Source organism: Trachinotus anak, unplaced genomic scaffold (genome assembly GCF_046630095.1).
Source record: "Trachinotus anak isolate AG129_WGS33_773 ecotype Australia unplaced genomic scaffold, CSIRO_AGI_Tana_v1 ptg000019l, whole genome shotgun sequence".
Taxonomy (NCBI): domain Eukaryota; kingdom Metazoa; phylum Chordata; class Actinopteri; order Carangiformes; family Carangidae; genus Trachinotus; species Trachinotus anak.
In genome coordinates this window covers 27,725,016-27,741,720 of record NW_027273870.1, presented here as the reverse complement: position 1 = coordinate 27,741,720, position 16,705 = coordinate 27,725,016, and the positions used below count along the sequence as shown (strand labels likewise).

General features: G+C 41.2%; 1 protein-coding gene across 4 annotated transcripts; it reads right to left on the bottom strand.

Annotated features, from left to right (window-relative positions):
* On the bottom strand, window positions 1-10,782 carry arhgap19 (Rho GTPase activating protein 19). 4 transcript variants are annotated; one of them, XR_011694423.1, is made up of 14 exons: window positions 10,715-10,782; window positions 9,445-9,719; window positions 8,736-8,816; window positions 8,257-8,466; window positions 7,810-8,036; window positions 7,390-7,476; window positions 7,218-7,283; window positions 6,647-6,853; window positions 6,441-6,548; window positions 6,053-6,166; window positions 5,758-5,859; window positions 710-810; window positions 366-410; window positions 1-282 (listed from the first exon to the last, which is right to left on the bottom strand). XR_011694423.1 is itself a non-coding variant. In XM_071504729.1 (12 exons), the coding sequence occupies exons 1-12, from the start codon at window positions 10,756-10,758 to the stop codon at window positions 4,591-4,593; spliced, it is 1,530 nt and encodes a 509-aa protein (XP_071360830.1). In that variant the 5' UTR covers window positions 10,759-10,782; the 3' UTR covers window positions 3,669-4,590. The 4 variants fall into 4 exon arrangements, 2 of the variants coding, with proteins under 2 accessions (XP_071360830.1, XP_071360829.1); XR_011694422.1 differs by having other exon boundaries at window positions 1-410; XM_071504729.1 differs by lacking the exons at window positions 1-282; window positions 366-410; window positions 710-810 and adding an exon at window positions 3,669-4,599.
* Window positions 10,783-16,705: the final 5,923 nt, after the last annotated feature.

Genomic DNA, 16,705 nt, shown 5'->3' with positions numbered 1-16,705 from the left:
TCATCTTTCCATCTTGTTTTATTAATTAACAAACTTAACTTGAATAAAAGCCTTAGAACAGTTTTACTGCAGGGGAAATCATTAAAGATGAAACGTAGATATATTTATAGTTATAATTTTAGTTCATCAAGCTGTGTCTTCGCTCTACATCCTCCAGAGACACTTATTCTGTTACTACATGGTTACAAACCAAATGTGGAGCACAGCCTTTATCTGCATTACGTCCAGTTAACTGACCTCCCATCCACTGCAGAGTTTCAGCCTCCGCCTCATTTACTTCACCTGTTAAAAGGTGACATGAAAGGATTTACAGGCTCAAAGTTGCACGAAGGACGATCTGAAAGCAGAAGAGTCTGAATCCCTACCAGCTCCTGAGTCACTTCCCTGCCTGAGCCTGACCTCTGACCTTCCTGGAGGGGGGAGAGAAAGATCGTCCCTGTGAGCATCAATAAACTATGATGATGACTATCAAACCATTACAACAATCATAAAGCATTAATGTGGTAGACAGAAGCTGAAAGTGAGCGAGTTCTGATTCAACCTCCATCACAACAGAGGAACGATACCGAGGAACAGTCGTGAGGATAAATATGAGGAGTTCAGTTCATGGTAAATGATGTAACACATCTCTGATTATCACACAGAAGCTTATGAACTTGGTGTTTTGTGACAGTTACGATCAGACAGGTTTAACCAGCTGCACACACACCTCTGTTAACCAATGACGCCCTCTAGTGAACAGCCTGAAGCGCTGCACTGCTGAAGCCTCAGACTGATCCACTACATGCTGACGGTCATTTCCTCACTGTGCTGTGAATTTAGTGAAAAAAGAAAAATACAACAGAAACAGCTGAGACATTAAACAGTCAGTCTGTAGGAAACATAAAAAAAGTTTTAATCCAAAGCGGACCATTTGCCAAGGAGTTCACTGTACAGGGTTAAATTATTTTACACGAAAATACAAAGAACAAACATGGTACCACAGGTTGAACCACACGGTGCAACAGTCACAGAGGAGTTCATCTTAACACTGGAAAAACTGGACTCAGATGAGAAAAGTCTGAGTTGATCATCGACTGATGTTTCTCCTCATCTCACTGACTCACGTGATGAGACCAAACATATTTAAAAAAGAGACTAAAATTCAACATGTTGACTTTTGTCACTTTACAGTGTGCAGAAGAGGAGCTCATCAGAGACTGTGCACAGGCAGCAGAGATCAGAAACTACATGTTTCACATTTATGTAAAGGGAGAAAAAAAAAAAAAGACGTGCAACACTCACAGACTTAAGATAACACGGCTCCGAGGAGCATCCTGTGTGTCAGTTATAAAACAGTATTTCACATCATACAGAATGTAACTGCTGCCGTTTCAGTGGCAAGAGTTTAAAAAATCGTTTAAAAAAAGAAAAATTAGCCTTAAATTTGGCTGATTTTGTTTTAAATTCCACACATTTAAAAAAAAAAATTGTAACAAATAGAAATAAATCCAATCCAATTTAGCTCTCGTTCAAACCTGCTTTGTGAAGCTGCAGAGAACTGAAGAGGATGAGGAGGTGCAGTGAGGAGAGACGCTGTTCCTCAGCTGAGATTAATTCAGTCAAAACAAACTGTGTGGACTTCATGACAATATACTGTTAAACAGAAGGAGCTCTGACACGTCAGTCACGTTCAGCAACTTAATCACTTTCAACAAACCCATCATTACAACATCCGCAACGCTCTCAAAACAGGATGCACCGGTAACAGATTCACAACTTTTAAAAAAAACACACAAGAAATAAATGAGGTCTCAGAAGATTTTCCAAACCAATAATAAATCAATGAGCATGAACTGTGTGTTGCTCAGTATCAATAAAAGACTCCTCAGATTTCAGATTCAACAAACACTGATGAACACAGAGCTGGTCTGAGTTCAGCACGATGTTGCTGAGGCTGCTGAGTCACTGAGCAAGGCAGTGGATCCCCACCTGCTCTGCAGCTGACCTTTGACCTCCCTGTGGAGGGCGGAACTGGTAGCGGTGCATCCGTACTCGGTTCACAACGAAGTGAGCAGACATCAGTTACGTTAAGACATGAGCAGTGAAGTTGAAGACAAACAAGAAAAGAGAAAAAAAAAAAGAGGCAATCCTAAACATTTAAAGAGGCATTAAGTAACATTTCTACTTTCTGCAAATACAAATAATAAAAACCACAATGCATCTGTGTTGTTTAAATTATCTGTGCTCGGCCTTCTTCAGTTGTTATGATAAATGTCGTCTCTTTACGAGACCTTTACGTCCCTCTGAGGTTGTCACCTTCCTCCTGTAAATTACTTAATGCCCCTTTAATCACACACAGACTCATGCCTTCACAAGAACACAGCCTCTTCTTAACACATTTATACTCAGATACTAAACCACACACTCACACACTCACACACAATGTTAAGAAGAGAGAACCTCTCTGTAACAGATTACTGCTCACTTCCATCACGGTGGCCCTGAGAGCTCAACACACTGCAGCTTAATAAAACACAATGAAACAGACAAAAAAAAAAAAAAAAAACACACATTCAGAAAACATCATCACATTGTCAACACATGTGCTGCACTCACAACGCAAGTGTTTCCAGGGGACATTAAAAAGTGTTGAACCTGGCTGGGACGCACTCACATGGATGTATTATAATATTAGTACAATATTATAATTCATCCATGTGCACTTGTTGTTTAATGCTTTTAACTTTAAAAGTCACAAATCATTGAACAACAAGTGCGTCCCAGCCTGGTTCCTCCCCTTTTAGTGTCCCCTGAAAACACTTGCTGTGTTGTGAGTGTTTGCGGCACATTGTCAAATCAATGAATGTTTTCTGAATATGTTTGTGTTTTATCTGTTGTCGTGTGTTTTCTTCAGTTGTGCGTTTAGCTCTCAGGGCCACTGTAAAAAAAAAAAAAAAAACCTTCCAACTTTCATTTAAACCATCAACATAAAAAATCTCTCAACCACTTTTGTTTAAGATAAATCCCCCCTCCATCACCAGGTAAAGTAAAAATGATAATAATAATAATAATAAATTGATTAAAAAATATTTGAAAGTCCCATGAGATATTCTGGAAATGTAACTTTTCATATTCAACAGATTCACAACCACCCTGTGAGAGCGGGAAAGAGGATCATTAATTAATTCCTGTTTTTCAAGTCAGGATGAAACATTTGAGAAAAAAAAAAAAAAAAAAAAAAAAGACCTGCTCACTGATTCTGGATCAGCAGCAAAACAGCAAGACTTTTTCACCCAAATATCGTCCAACTTATCACAGCTCCCAATAAGAACAAAGTCTAAAACCTTTAAAAACACACACATACACACAGAGTACAACATGTAAACATATTCTACACACTAGAGCAGGCTGTAAGCTCAGATAGCTAGTGGTATAGATTCTGATACAGTAGCCAACAATAAGTTTTCAAGTGATAACTGGCACAAGCAGCTCCAAGCCAGTGAAGCCAAACCAAAGCAGACACACACACACACACACACACACACACACACACACACACACACACACACACACACACACACACACACACACACACACACACACACACACACACACACACACACACACACACACACACACACACACACACACACACACACACACACACACACACACACACACAGAGCTGAGCGATCGCCCTCCAAACAGAGGACCGTGCACCATGAGGAGTATTAATGCTTGTGTGAGCAGCTTGGCATATTTTCAAATGTGAACTAAGAGCTTTAACAATGCTCGTGACTGTGCCAGAAGATATATCAACTCTCTTCACTTGTCAAAATGCAAAACATTGTGATCCTCATATTTGGTCATATCTCTCAGCCCTGCATCCACTCTCATCACATCTGATTTCCAAAATAAAACAAAAAATTAAATATAATTAAAATAATGTGAAATCCCAAAGTACCAGAGCAACTGCACTGTGCAGTACAGAAATAAAAATTAAAATCATTTAAAAGAATTTTAAAATGACATCTGCAGCTCCTCAGTTGCTGCAGACTTTATTATGTCCCAAACACCCTGTGGACCACTTTAATGTGCAGCTGCTGATTCCATATTGTTGATTTTTGCACAAAGTAAAACAGCATTGGGATTTTGGAAACATATATTGATTGGAAATAAGTCTGATTTGCATTATATTATTCATGTAGAAGCTGCAATGGAGGATTTTATTTTCAGCTGTTGGTTCCAGTGCTGATCCAGTGGCAGAGAGGATGGTTCCTGACTTTGGTTTGGCTGCTCTGGCTGAAGCTAAAACTGCTTTACATTAGTCACAGTTATAATAGACTCACTACAATGAAAACACAATGATAAACATGAGGATTAATAATATTAATACTGCCCAAATCTGGTCTGAGGTGAGAAGGACGTGTTGGGTTTTACACTGAGATCTCCTGAGCAGGAGAGAAACACATCCTGGACACAGAGGGAGAGTCCTGCTGAGAGATAATGGAGTGGGGGGGGGGGGGGGGGGGGAGGTGGGAGGAGCGATGGATGGAAGATTCTCCAGTTACAACTGAACGCTGACAGTGGTGACGCTCAACCACAGCGTCATGTGACCTGCAAAGTCACCAAAAAAATACAAACTAATTGGAAAAAGTAACATTTCTGCAGAACCAACAGAACTCCGTCATTTTTATAAATCATGGAGTATTTTCCTCCTTACCAGGTGAACTCAGTTGGCACAAAATAATGGTTTTCAGTCAAAAAGAGAAGAGGGGAGAAAAAAAAACTTTGAACACAAGGTTTCATGAAGATGAGTAGATGGATATTGACCAGAACAAGCTCTTCTTCAAAGCATTGACTGATTCAGCTGTTTCTTCATGTGTCTTCAAAACGACTGTTTTTTAAATTAAAACATAGCTTACCAGATCTACTTGTGAATCACTGCAGATTCTGTTTTCAAGTTCTACTTTATTTGGACATAATGAATTTAAAAAATGCAGTGAAAAACATGTTTTTAGACACTGTTTGGTGCAAAATAAAATGAATATTAGGTGTGTGGCCTCTAAGGCAGCATTTCTCAAAGAGTAGTGCCCAGACCACGAGTGGCTCACAAGTGACACCTTCTGGTCCACGAGTGAATTTGTTAAAAAAAAAAAAAAAAAAAATCACGTTTTATTTAGTGTTTCTAAAACTGTCTGCGAGTGACCACAGAGCCTGTTAGCGATTAGTGTTCATGTGTTGTTTTTAAAGTTACGTCAACTCAGATCAAACATCGTTTAAAGTGGCTGTTTTGCAGTGTTGTTGGATCGTTTAGCTTCACCAGTTTCTGTTTTGTGATTTACATCAGAAATGACCAGTTTGATATTTGAGAGGAAACGTGGATGAAGCTCAGGGTTTTCCTGCCCTGTGACTGTCATCAGCAGCCTATTAACTATCAAACATGGACAATGGACAAGATCATGGGCCGGTGTAGTGCCTTTGATGACATCCAGCCAGAGTTCGTATCGGTGTGTGATCATTTTGATGCCACATCAATAGCACCACCTGTTGCAGTGCAGGGTGGGAGGTGCAGGGGTAGTTGATAATTAAAACTCCGTCCCAGGAGACATTCTACTGCGCAAATTCTTCACCACATACTACTGAAGTAGTCGGCCCTGTTGGTTTTGGGGATGTCTGGGGAGTTAGGTGGTTTGTGAGTTTTATTTTAATAGTTGAGTGGTCGGGCAAGCAGTATTTGAATGGTGATTAGTGATTCGAAGAACAGAGTCATACCTTGGACACTCTCAGAGCTTTACTCGGAGTAAAAGCAAAGTCTGGATTCTTTACTACGAGCCCCGCCTTCCCCATCACAGGACCAGTCAACGGGCTGTTCACCTGCACACACACAAACACAACAAAATAATGTTGTTATTTTTGATAGCAAGACTTGTGGCCGATCAACTGAAAGAGTCACTCACCATTCAAACACACTGTCACAGCCATAATACAAATAATACAAAGTAACAGTGAAAAAGCATTGAATGCTGTAGATTTTCTGAATCTCAGAGCAATGGAATAAAAGACTCACCCCTTGAAGGACGACGTTCTCTTTTCCATGTTTTCTTCCCACCCTGCTCACAGCATCAGGGGAGATGTGTCTGACGCGCCGCTCCGCCGTCAGCTGCTCCCCCCGAGCTTTGCGCTGTCGTCAGAGCATCAGGTGTTAAAGCACAAGTTACAGAAAATAAAAAAAGAAAACATGTGTCATGTGTGCGTTTAAGTGGCAAGTCCCAATTTCTCAGTAAAGTCCTTCAGGGAACGGTCACAGTGGCACATGTGGTTGAGCAGTAGCAAGGAAGAATATTTGTTGAGTAACTCATGAGGAAATAAATTCGACCACTGAATCGACTCCTTCACACTTTGGATTAAGATAAAAATTCTACTCGACTTTCTAAAATGATCATGGAGCTCCATACCTTGATGAGGCCACCAAAGGACCGTGAACGGGGATGTTTCTTGCTGGGAGCTGAGGGGCCCTGGCGATGATCATTGGTAGGCGTGCCTGAGGTCGTCTGTTTGACTAACTGCACACAGGAAAAAAAAAACACTTAGAATTTATATAATTCGACATTTAACTGCAGAAGAAGCCCAGACTCTACAGTTAGAAGACCCTGACTCGAACCTGTCGGACGAGTTTCTTTTTCTTGGCGGAGTCGGGCATGTTGTGGTGCACGTGTCTGAAGAGCTCCTTCAGGGCCTCTTCTGTGTACTGTTGAGCCGGTGACTGGCACTGCTCCTGAGAGCTGGGGCCCAGAACAGCCGTCCTCTTTAGGGGCAACGCAGCCCGCTGAGCAGGAGAGCTGCTCGCCACCATCAGCTCCAGATCGTCCTGAGAGAGAGAACAGAGCAAGTCAGGCTGGCTCTTTACTCAACATTGAACTGTAGCTCCTTGGACTCTCGTTCACTTCCCCGTCATCAGTGCTGACATTTTTACTCTTCTTTTATTAAAAAAAACTTCTTTTTAAAAAAAAAAAAAAAAAAAAAAAAAAAAATTTGGGGGGCATTAATCTACTTTTCAGTTCACTACATTTCACATTGCTCTTTCTCACAGACATTACCTGGTTTAAAAGCTGGATATTGTTTATTAGTATATTAGTTTATTAGTTATGTATATATGTTTATTTTATTATTTATTATATATTCTCCACAGAATTTCTTAAGTGGCTGATCTAATGTGAATTCTGTCCACTGACCTTGGTCTGAAGAACCTTGGTTCCAGTAAAGTGCAGCCGGGCATATTCCCGCAGGTAGACTGGAGCCTGAACAATAAAGACACGTGTTATTCATTCCATTAAAACAGTCACAAATTTCTTTTTTTTTTTTTTTTTTTTGATAGTTTAGTCGTGTGTGTGTGTCAGTAATCACCCTGAAGAGTTTCTGAGAGTGTTTGATGAGGAAGGCCATGCTGTTGTTCAGCTTCTTCAGGTTGTCTTTCAGGTCCCCAGCTGTCATCTGGAGCAGGACACAAAAGAAGTGAGAGAAACAACTCGCTCGCATAAAGAGACAGAGAATAATCTCATTTAAAGTGAGTTTCATCAACAGCCAACAAAGGTCTCTCGTCTGATACGAGCAGTGGGGAAAAAAATGAAGAATTTCATATTGTAGACACACGGTGTCTGTGTAATGAGTCACTGAGGGTGCTCTCTGGAAATGTAAAGAAATCCACTGCAGCTGAACTCAGTTTCTTCAAGGTGAAGAATTAACGTAAACTGTGCTTCCACTTCAGGCAACACTGCTGTGCAGCTTGTGGTGCTTAAACTCCTGTTAAAGAAGCAGAAATCTTACATGTCTGGGCCACAGGACATGCGGTGCAAACATGAGGGCCAGGTTGAAGGCGGACATCTTGTTCTTGTCCTGCTGCTTGGCAGTGTGGTACAGCAGGTCCAGCAGCAGTTTGAGCAGGGAGCGGTTGGCCTGGGGTAACAGCAGGAAGAGGAGCTGCAGGGCCTCGATCTGACGCTCCTTGTTGGGTATTGCAGTCTTGTTGCCTTGATCGTCAAACAGAGTCATATCTGGGAGAGAGATGACGGCAGAAGAAGTAAAACCATGAATACATTTACTACAATCACAAGTCTTTTAAATATGCAGCACCTTATGCTTTTGCTGCCTCTTCAAACGTTTGACTAAAATCTGAAAGAATATACAAGTGAAAATGTTTGTATCATCCAGTATTCATGTTCTAAAATGAGAATATAAATAAAAGTATGAGATAATGTGTATGTGTTTGCCTACCAGCTATCTTAAGGTGGGCGTGGAAGTGTCTGTGTGTGAGCAAGGGCTCGGGCAGCTCGCCCAGGAAAGTCTTGAGCAGCGTGGCCACGTCATTGGGGTGAAAGTCTCCAGACTCCAGGTCGACATCAGCCCCGCTGTTGAGGAGTTCCTTCAGGGCCTGCTGCCGCACGCTGTTCCCCGGCACTCGAAATAGACCCTCCACATGCAGATCTGAGCGCGTAAGGGTGGGTGGGGATCAGCAAGAAAAACTTAAAGCATCTGTTAAATCTAAATCAGTCATTCACTCATTGATCACGTTTTACATTGAGCCGTGCCAAGCAACAATGACAGGAATCACATCACATCCATATAGGGTTACCAGTTTACAGCTGATACAGCTATTACATTTTTTTAAAGCATTAGTATCGAACTGGTCCTTGGTATCAGAATCGGTATGTGTGAGGAGAAAAGAATCAGTGGATCTTATTCGGAGCTCTTACTTTTGCTGAGGTACTCAATGAGCTGGTAGATCTGGGCGATGCAGCTTTCTGTCAGTGTGGTTCCAAACACAACGCCTTTATCTGTGAACGTAGCGAGAGAGGTGAGAGCGACTGATAACTGAGTTGCTTAAAGACTTGTCAGAGAAACTGCTTTTCCAGTTCTGCTTCAGGCTCATTACGGTCACGGACACAGGCACAGCAGCACAGGCTACAAGCTGACAACTCTAAAGACCAAGTCTGATGAGATCTCAGCCCCCACTTTAAAGAGCACATTGACACATCAGATGAATAAACACTAAAATGGCGTGTGTTTAGTGTCAGATTTTAAAGTCCACTGTTAAAAATGTGAATTGGACCTGAAGGAGAGGACAGCTCTCATCTTGACTGTGAAACACCTCCATTACTTTCAGAGCAAAGAGGTGATCTGTGTAGTCAGTCTGAAATACAGATGGGGGAGTAAGCAGGAATGTAAGTAATATGGCAAAAAGAATTATGGAAAAGGCTTGAAGGGTCACACAAAGAAGCTAAGATTCTTTTACTTGCTTGCTGCAGTGATTAGACGTTTTTTTATAGTTATATCATACAAATAATTACTAGTTTACCACTGGATATCTGTGGAATTATGCCGTTAATGATGCTCACTTCTGCCGAATGCTGTGACTAATAAGGTATATACAGAAGCAGAACCACAGTCATTGTGGCCTCTTACCTTTACGTTTGAGGAAGTTGAAAGAACGAAAGAAGCCTCCATTTCCACCTGTTGGGGTCTTAGGGCCTTCCTCGCCCAGGAGCTGGGAGAACTCTGTCCCAGGAAGATCGATCAGGCGAGTTATGTTACTAAGAACCAGCTCCAGGAAAACATCTGGGCACTCATGGCGAAGTTTCTCCACAAAAAAGTCTGGATTGAAGATGACTGGTGGTCGGCCGGCACGAGAGCCCCCCGGGGATTCCTCACGATTGATCACCATACTGCAAACTGTACCACTGCGACACAGACAGATTGTAGATGCAGTTACCTCTTTGGATGTGAGAGAACATCATCGGGAAGTTACGATCAGGTAAAAGAGGATGTCTGTCCTGTTACAAGGAGCAACTGTTCAGTCAGTCCCAGCACTGAGGAGAATCATTGAACAAGGCGATGGCAGAATATGAATCTGCATAAAATCAATGCCATTATCGATTCAAACATCCTCCTGGTACGTAGAGTGTGAAGTTCATATGTTCATCGTATGTTTGCTTGGGATTCCTCCTACATCTGACTACATGCATGTCAGGTGTTAAGCACTAACAATAATCCTTAAATTGTCTTCGAGGAAGGCTTTTGTCTCAGAACTGTAGTTTGCATGCACCAGATCAGTTTAACACAACACAGTGCAACACATAACGCATCTGTGTCTAATCCAAAAGGTCTGTTTTTGGTGTCATTCAAATCCTTAGTTGAAAATATTGCTGTAATGGTTATCATTATATTACAATATGTCACCCTTATCTTCTCCCCTTCTGTGTAGACACCACTACTAACACTGTGTCCACGGGTTTGCATGTAAATAAACACAGGAACAAAGTGGACAATACTGCATCATTAACCTAACCTTGCTAAATGTCATTTAGCTGATGCGAAGTTAGCAGCAACTCAATATCCCTCTACTAACCGCGCTAACGTTAGCTAATGCACGTTTAACTTGTTTTGGAAATAAACACTTAAATTGCTGCCAACAAACAAACTAGTTACAAACTGGTAACTAACCCAGCGTTAATGTGGACTTTCCCCTTTGTTACGGTCACGGCTAACAAGCTAGGTTAGCTAACGTTAGGTGGCGACGGGTAGAGATGACAGCCCTTGTCAATCAGTCTCACTCACGTAAAGTGTTGTTTACCAGCTTAAACAAGTTAGGATTTAACTGTGAGTGAAGCAAACCCTCCGCAGATGTAAATACTATTTAAAACGAGTATCAATTTCCGTCTCGATTCGTTCTTACCTTCGATTTTGAGTGTTTTCATCGACATCTTTCCCCGCAGCCATGTTCAGTTTGAATCCTCCGCTGTTTTCCTCCAGGCCCCGCCCACCTCGTCACCCATTGGCTGTTTGTCTGAGGTGGGCGGGACCAGTTGGCTCCGATTTGCATGTCCCTCGCTGTGATTGGTCGGTTTGAATTCACTGGCTTTGTCAAGAGGAAAACAACATCTGTAATTCAGTGAGAGCTCTGCCTAAATAAACCTGCAAATAGCAGCACCACTTTAAACATCCCATATCATCGCAATATATTATGTTTTTTAATTTATTCTTTTTATCTTTTTATTTTTTTACAATCATCATGAACATTTAAATACTTTATTTTACCTTCTTGCCATGTCCGTCCTAGCATTGCTGACAATCCCACAACATGTTCTTAGAGTAAAATCTGACTCTTATTTCACAGTTTTTTGATTTGCATCTTTTTCTAGACGCTTCAATATAGAGAATCCATTCAAACTTTAAAATGTTCATCTCAATTAGGATTGAGGCATCAAGATAAATACTTCCCCCCAATAATTTCTGTCAAATTTCAAGCAAAAACAGTGTAACTATGCCAAATTTCTTCTGATTCAAGTTCATCTTTCAGCTTTTTTTGAACAAAAGAAAATATCTTAAGAAATCCCTTTTGGCTCTGCAAAGTTGAGACCAGCTTTTTTGTTGTTGCTGTTGTGTTTTTTGTTTTTTTACAATTTTATAAGTGATTATTAATATATTACATCCCAAAATTCAAAAAATAACTGAAAAGTCGATTGTCAATTTGGCCAATAATCAAAGTTTATTAATATCTGATTGGTTGGCCATATAGAAACTGGATGCAGCAGGGAGAGCAGTTGCTATCATTTCACTTCATCACCACTCACTTGTGTATAATCTGGTTACCAAACTACTGCTCACACTCAGTGACTTGACTCTGAAGAGAAGCCTACGTTTAGTTTTCGTTAATCTATATTATTTGATCTGATTAGATCTGCTAGACCCATCACCAGATTTTGTTAGTTTTTTTGGTGTACCTGGGCAGAGCTTAAATGTGTCAGTGTTAGTTATCTAATCTGTTGTACGTCTGGTACAAGAACAGAGAAAAAACATCATCTTCTTACAGAGAATCCGTTTATCCTGCGAACAGCGTCTCCTGTGCTGTGGAAGGACTTGAGGGTCACCTGTCTCCTTCAGTGTGAGTTTACGTCACCGTCTCCATCTGGTGGAGTCTTTAGTGTCCTGCACCAATACAGCATGTATTTCAGTTATGGGTCATCCAGCCTCCTCTCTCTGCTCGACCATCGGATGTTTTATATTTGACTCAAGTCAAGCACTTTGTTACTTGGATTGAAAAGTGCTATACTGATAAAGTATTATTACTATAATATTACCACCGAGTGTTTAGTGCTCACAGTATAACTGCAGTGGCAACATGTCGCTGTAACAGCGCTATTTAAAAATGGTTTTATATTTCTTATGTTGCTGGTAGTTCTAACAACTGGCTGATGCAGCTGTGCTCCCACAGGCTCAACACTGGAGATGTCCTGCACTTACCAAAGGCACGAAGATGTCATTAAATCAAGATTCTGGTGTATTTTGTTGTGTTGTGAGTATCTGCATGTTGAGTTTACTGCCTTTTCTCATTTCAAGTAAACTCGCGTGTTCGTTTGATAAAGTTAATGCAGGAGACAAATTCCGAATTCTTTTCACTAATTTATTAAACAAGCTTTCACAAAATTAAAAGAGGATCGTTACAGAGCTCCGGGTCCAAACTATCTCTCCCTGACAACAACATGCAGCTGTGCCAGTTCACGAAGTTTGACACACTAACTTCCCCTAACCTGGTCCTTTTATTATTGTTACACGAAGAAAGCAAGGAATGTAGGTTGAACTCTTCTTCATTGGCTGTTGCCCGACCGGTCTTCGCCCAGGCGCCTCCTTCGTGGTTATCTGACTCCATTTGACCTCCTTCACTCCTGCCTGGCAACAGCTGATTTTTCTGTGTGAGGAACAGAGAAGAGAAGACAGAGACAGACACAACACTCCCCTCCCCTCAGGGCTGTCTCCCCTCTATCAGTTAACTGTGCCCTTACACACTTCTATCCTCATCTTCTACCTATGCAGTCTATTCGTGGCATGTCCACCCCGCATCTGAAGAACAACCCCTCCACACATCCTTGGCTTCACTATCTGTAACACCCTGCTCCCTTTTGAGACTTCAGCAACTCCCCAACCTATAGTTATCAAAAACAAACATCATAACCTTGCAATCCTCACACACACGCAATGCTATTGCACAATGCTAAAAATATTCTTCATGCATCACGTGTCTTGTCAAATTGATGAAGATGTTTCCTGAATTTATTTGCTTTTTGTCTGTTAGCATCAGACAGTTAGCTCACCTAACTACCTGGCTCATCCAAATAACAATGGGCCCGATGGAGCATGTAAAGGACGACATCATCCACTCAAATGTGTTCCTTGTAAGCAAACTAGTCAATCAAATGTCACAGCTGACAGAGTAAGACATGGTGCACACTATCCTCAACATTAACCTGGAGAATATCGAGTGTAACTACACATCTGACATTAATATGAGAGCTACACGCCACCAGCTGCTTGCTCTACATCAGTGATGGTTGGTCTTAGTCAAAATATTGAGACAGTTTCTCATTTTAATGATTTACAGCACACTTTTTTAATCACAGAGGCAGAGACGAGCTTCTACAGCAAAGAAAACTGTGTGAAGAGTTTTATAAAAGTGAACTCAGAAAAAAAGAAAAAATGTGTTCCCAGTTGGAAAAAACTAATATTTTTTTTATTGGAAAGTCAATAAAAATGACCACAAAGAGAAAACAAGTATGAAAAAATGCACACAAAAAGTAAAAGTTGACATAAAATAACCACTTGCTCTTGTGTAGGAGGTTGGGGAGCTGGATCAGGCATTCAAAAAGATAAAAGATCAAAAATGGCAGAAAAAAAACAAAAAAAACCAAGAGAGCTTATTGGAGCATGTCTGCAAAGTGCAGCAGTAAATACAATAAACGCTCTTGTTTTTGTTGCAATGGGAATTGTGGCTTTTGCTAAATAAAAAACAACAAACTGAAACAACAAAGTAAAGATACATCTAAACCATGAGGGAGCAGCATGTTGTGTAGCTGCCTGTTGTCGGTGTTGTTCAACACAGTGTGACTGTTTGGAGACAGTGTTGTGGTACCAGAGCTGAGCCTGTCGTTCAGGCTGCGACAGTAACTGTTGTGTTGAGCTGCAGGTCAGCACAGACAACAGCGTGCAGAGTGTTGACCAGGTGAACTCTGTACACAGGAGCGTGTCACCACTTGTAGAACCCTGTGTGAGAACAGAACGTTAGAACTAGAACTGCTGCTGTTCTGCTCCCTGTGACGTCACAGCGGAGGAGCTGCAGATCTGCAGGTGGAATCACTCCTGGACTCATTCCCACATCAACCTTTGGAGAGGTAAGACCACTCTGCAGCCGGGACACACTGTGCTTTTTAACTGGTCCTCTTCTGTTTCATAGAGCTGTGTTGTGTTGGGGGAGAAGTCAGTTTACTTTCCCTGCGTTTATCAGTCGAGTAAATGACTTTTTTCATCAGTTTCATTACAAACAACACTGCATGTGTGTGTGTCTGAGATGTGTGTGGTGATTTGCTGTAATCAGGAAACACACAACTCAATTTTCACTTGTAAACTTTGAGTTACTTGTTGCCTCAGGTGCGTTTGTGCAAAATGGACTGAAGTTGTAGTTTTTCTTTGCAAATTTCACACTGACTCAACAGTTTGTCCTTTAACTTGAGACACTGTGTAGTTTCTTTCACAGAGAAAATGAAACACAAAGATCATTTAATGTTTATTTGACTAAATATGATTCTTTCATATGTTTTTCTTGGCTGCTGTTTGCTGATGACACAAAAAAATCTTGTCATGTTTCTGTAAAAGCTTCTCTTGAACAGTTTTTATGAGCAGAGACACTGGTTATTATCACCAAGAGTGGTTGTATTATCATTATTATTATTATTATTATCATCACTTCAGTATAATTAGATGCACCAGTGACAGAAACACTGAGTCATGGATATAATAATTTTAGATGTGTTTTATTTCCAACTTTGAAAGTTGATGTGAAGTTGACATGACAGTATTGTATCTCAAGTCTCTGGCTTTTCAGAGACATTTTTCAGCAAGTTTTACATTTTCCTTCATTGGAGAAAAGCTTCTTGATTCATTTCAGTTGAGTTAGAAAGTTTAGTTCAAGACTCTGCTCAGTGAGATACTTGACAAAATGATATGATTGTCAGTGAAATAACTGTCGTGTGTGTTTGTGTCTGCAGTTTATCGACGTCGGTTATCTGTGAGTGTTAACATGTCCTGTTCTGTGCAACCATCCGTTACGAGAGATCTGTCTCTGCGAGATTCGTGCTCCTTCTTTCCAAGAAGGACGCACAACCGAAGAGCTGTGAGACTCGAGTATCTGTCAGAACCTGCAGATACTTCGCCCGATTCCACCCGGCAGGATCACAGCTCTTCGGCTTTTCAAAATAAGACTAAACAAAGGTGTGAGAGGCCTTTGTTTTTGTACGATTTATTCATCGTTAAGGACGACAGCCCTTCATCCTGTCAAAACATCGACGAAGGTCCCATCACACGAAGGGCTGAGATACCATCTGTTAAAGATGATGGGCCCTCTACCACCCAGCAGACAAGAGAGATGAGTAAAGAGGAGGAGAAGAAGAGAGAGAAAAAGGAGAGAGAGAGGCAAAAGAAGGAGGTGAAAGACAGACAGAAGATGGAGAAGGAAGAGAGAAAGAGACAAGAGAAAGAGAAGAAGGAAAGAAAGAGACAGGAGAAGGAGGAGAAAGAGAGACAGAAGATGGAGAAGGAAGAGAGAAAGAGACAAGAGAAAGAGAAGAAGGAAAGAAACAGACAGGAGAAGGAGGAAAGAAACAGACAGGAGAAGGAGGAAAGAAAGAGAAAGAAGGAGGAGAAAGAGAGAAAGAAGATGGAGAAGGAGGAGAGAAACAGACAAGAGAAAGAGGAGAGGGAGGAAAGAAAGAGACAAGAGAAGGAGGAGAAGGAAAGACAGAAGATGGAGAAGAAGGAAAGAAAGAGACAAGAGAAGGAGGAGAAGGAGAGAGAGATTATGGAGAAGAAAGAAAGAAAGAGACAGGAGAAGGAGGAGAAGCAGGAAATGAAGAGGGAGGAAAAGGAGAGAAAGGAGGTAAAGGAGGAAAGAAATCTCCTCAAGAAGGAACAAAGAAAACTGCAGAAGGTGCAGGAGAAGGAGAGAAAAAGACAAGAGAAAGAGGAGAAAGAAAAAGGGAAGGGGGAGAAGAAGGAGAGCGAAAGTCAGGAGCAGGAACAAGAGGAGGACGAGGAAGGAGAAAGACGAGAGAGGGAGGAGGAAGAGGAGGAGCAGGAGGAGACAGACACAAGGTCTGAGTCTCCTAAGATGAGCAGGACCTCCAGACTGTGGATGTGGGTGTTTAAGGCCCAGAGAGCCAGAGTCATCAAAGCCATCAACAGGACGTATGAGAACGAGTGGTTCATCCAACTGGACAGTAAGAAACTCAGCACTCACACTGCCACAGGTTCACAGGAGCCTGTGCTGCACATGCACACTCACTTTAAAGTCTGGATTATGAAGCATGTTTGGCATTTTGTTTTAAAGAAGCAAATGAATTCATGTTAATTACAAAACAAAAACCATCTGATTCAGTACGTGTGTTTTAATACTGAGGCTCGGGCAGTGATGCTGTAGTTATTAGTTACTCTGCAGATTAACTTTCACATTAAAACACACACAGTATAATAAACGTATAAACTGACTGTTAAAGAACAAACAAGTGGTTCCTGTGTCATGTTCGAGATGTCTCTGAGTTTTCCCTCCAAACTGCTCCAATGGTTTTATTTCAATAACTGTTTAAGGCTCAGAGAGGTAAAAGAAAACATCAGAGAAAAG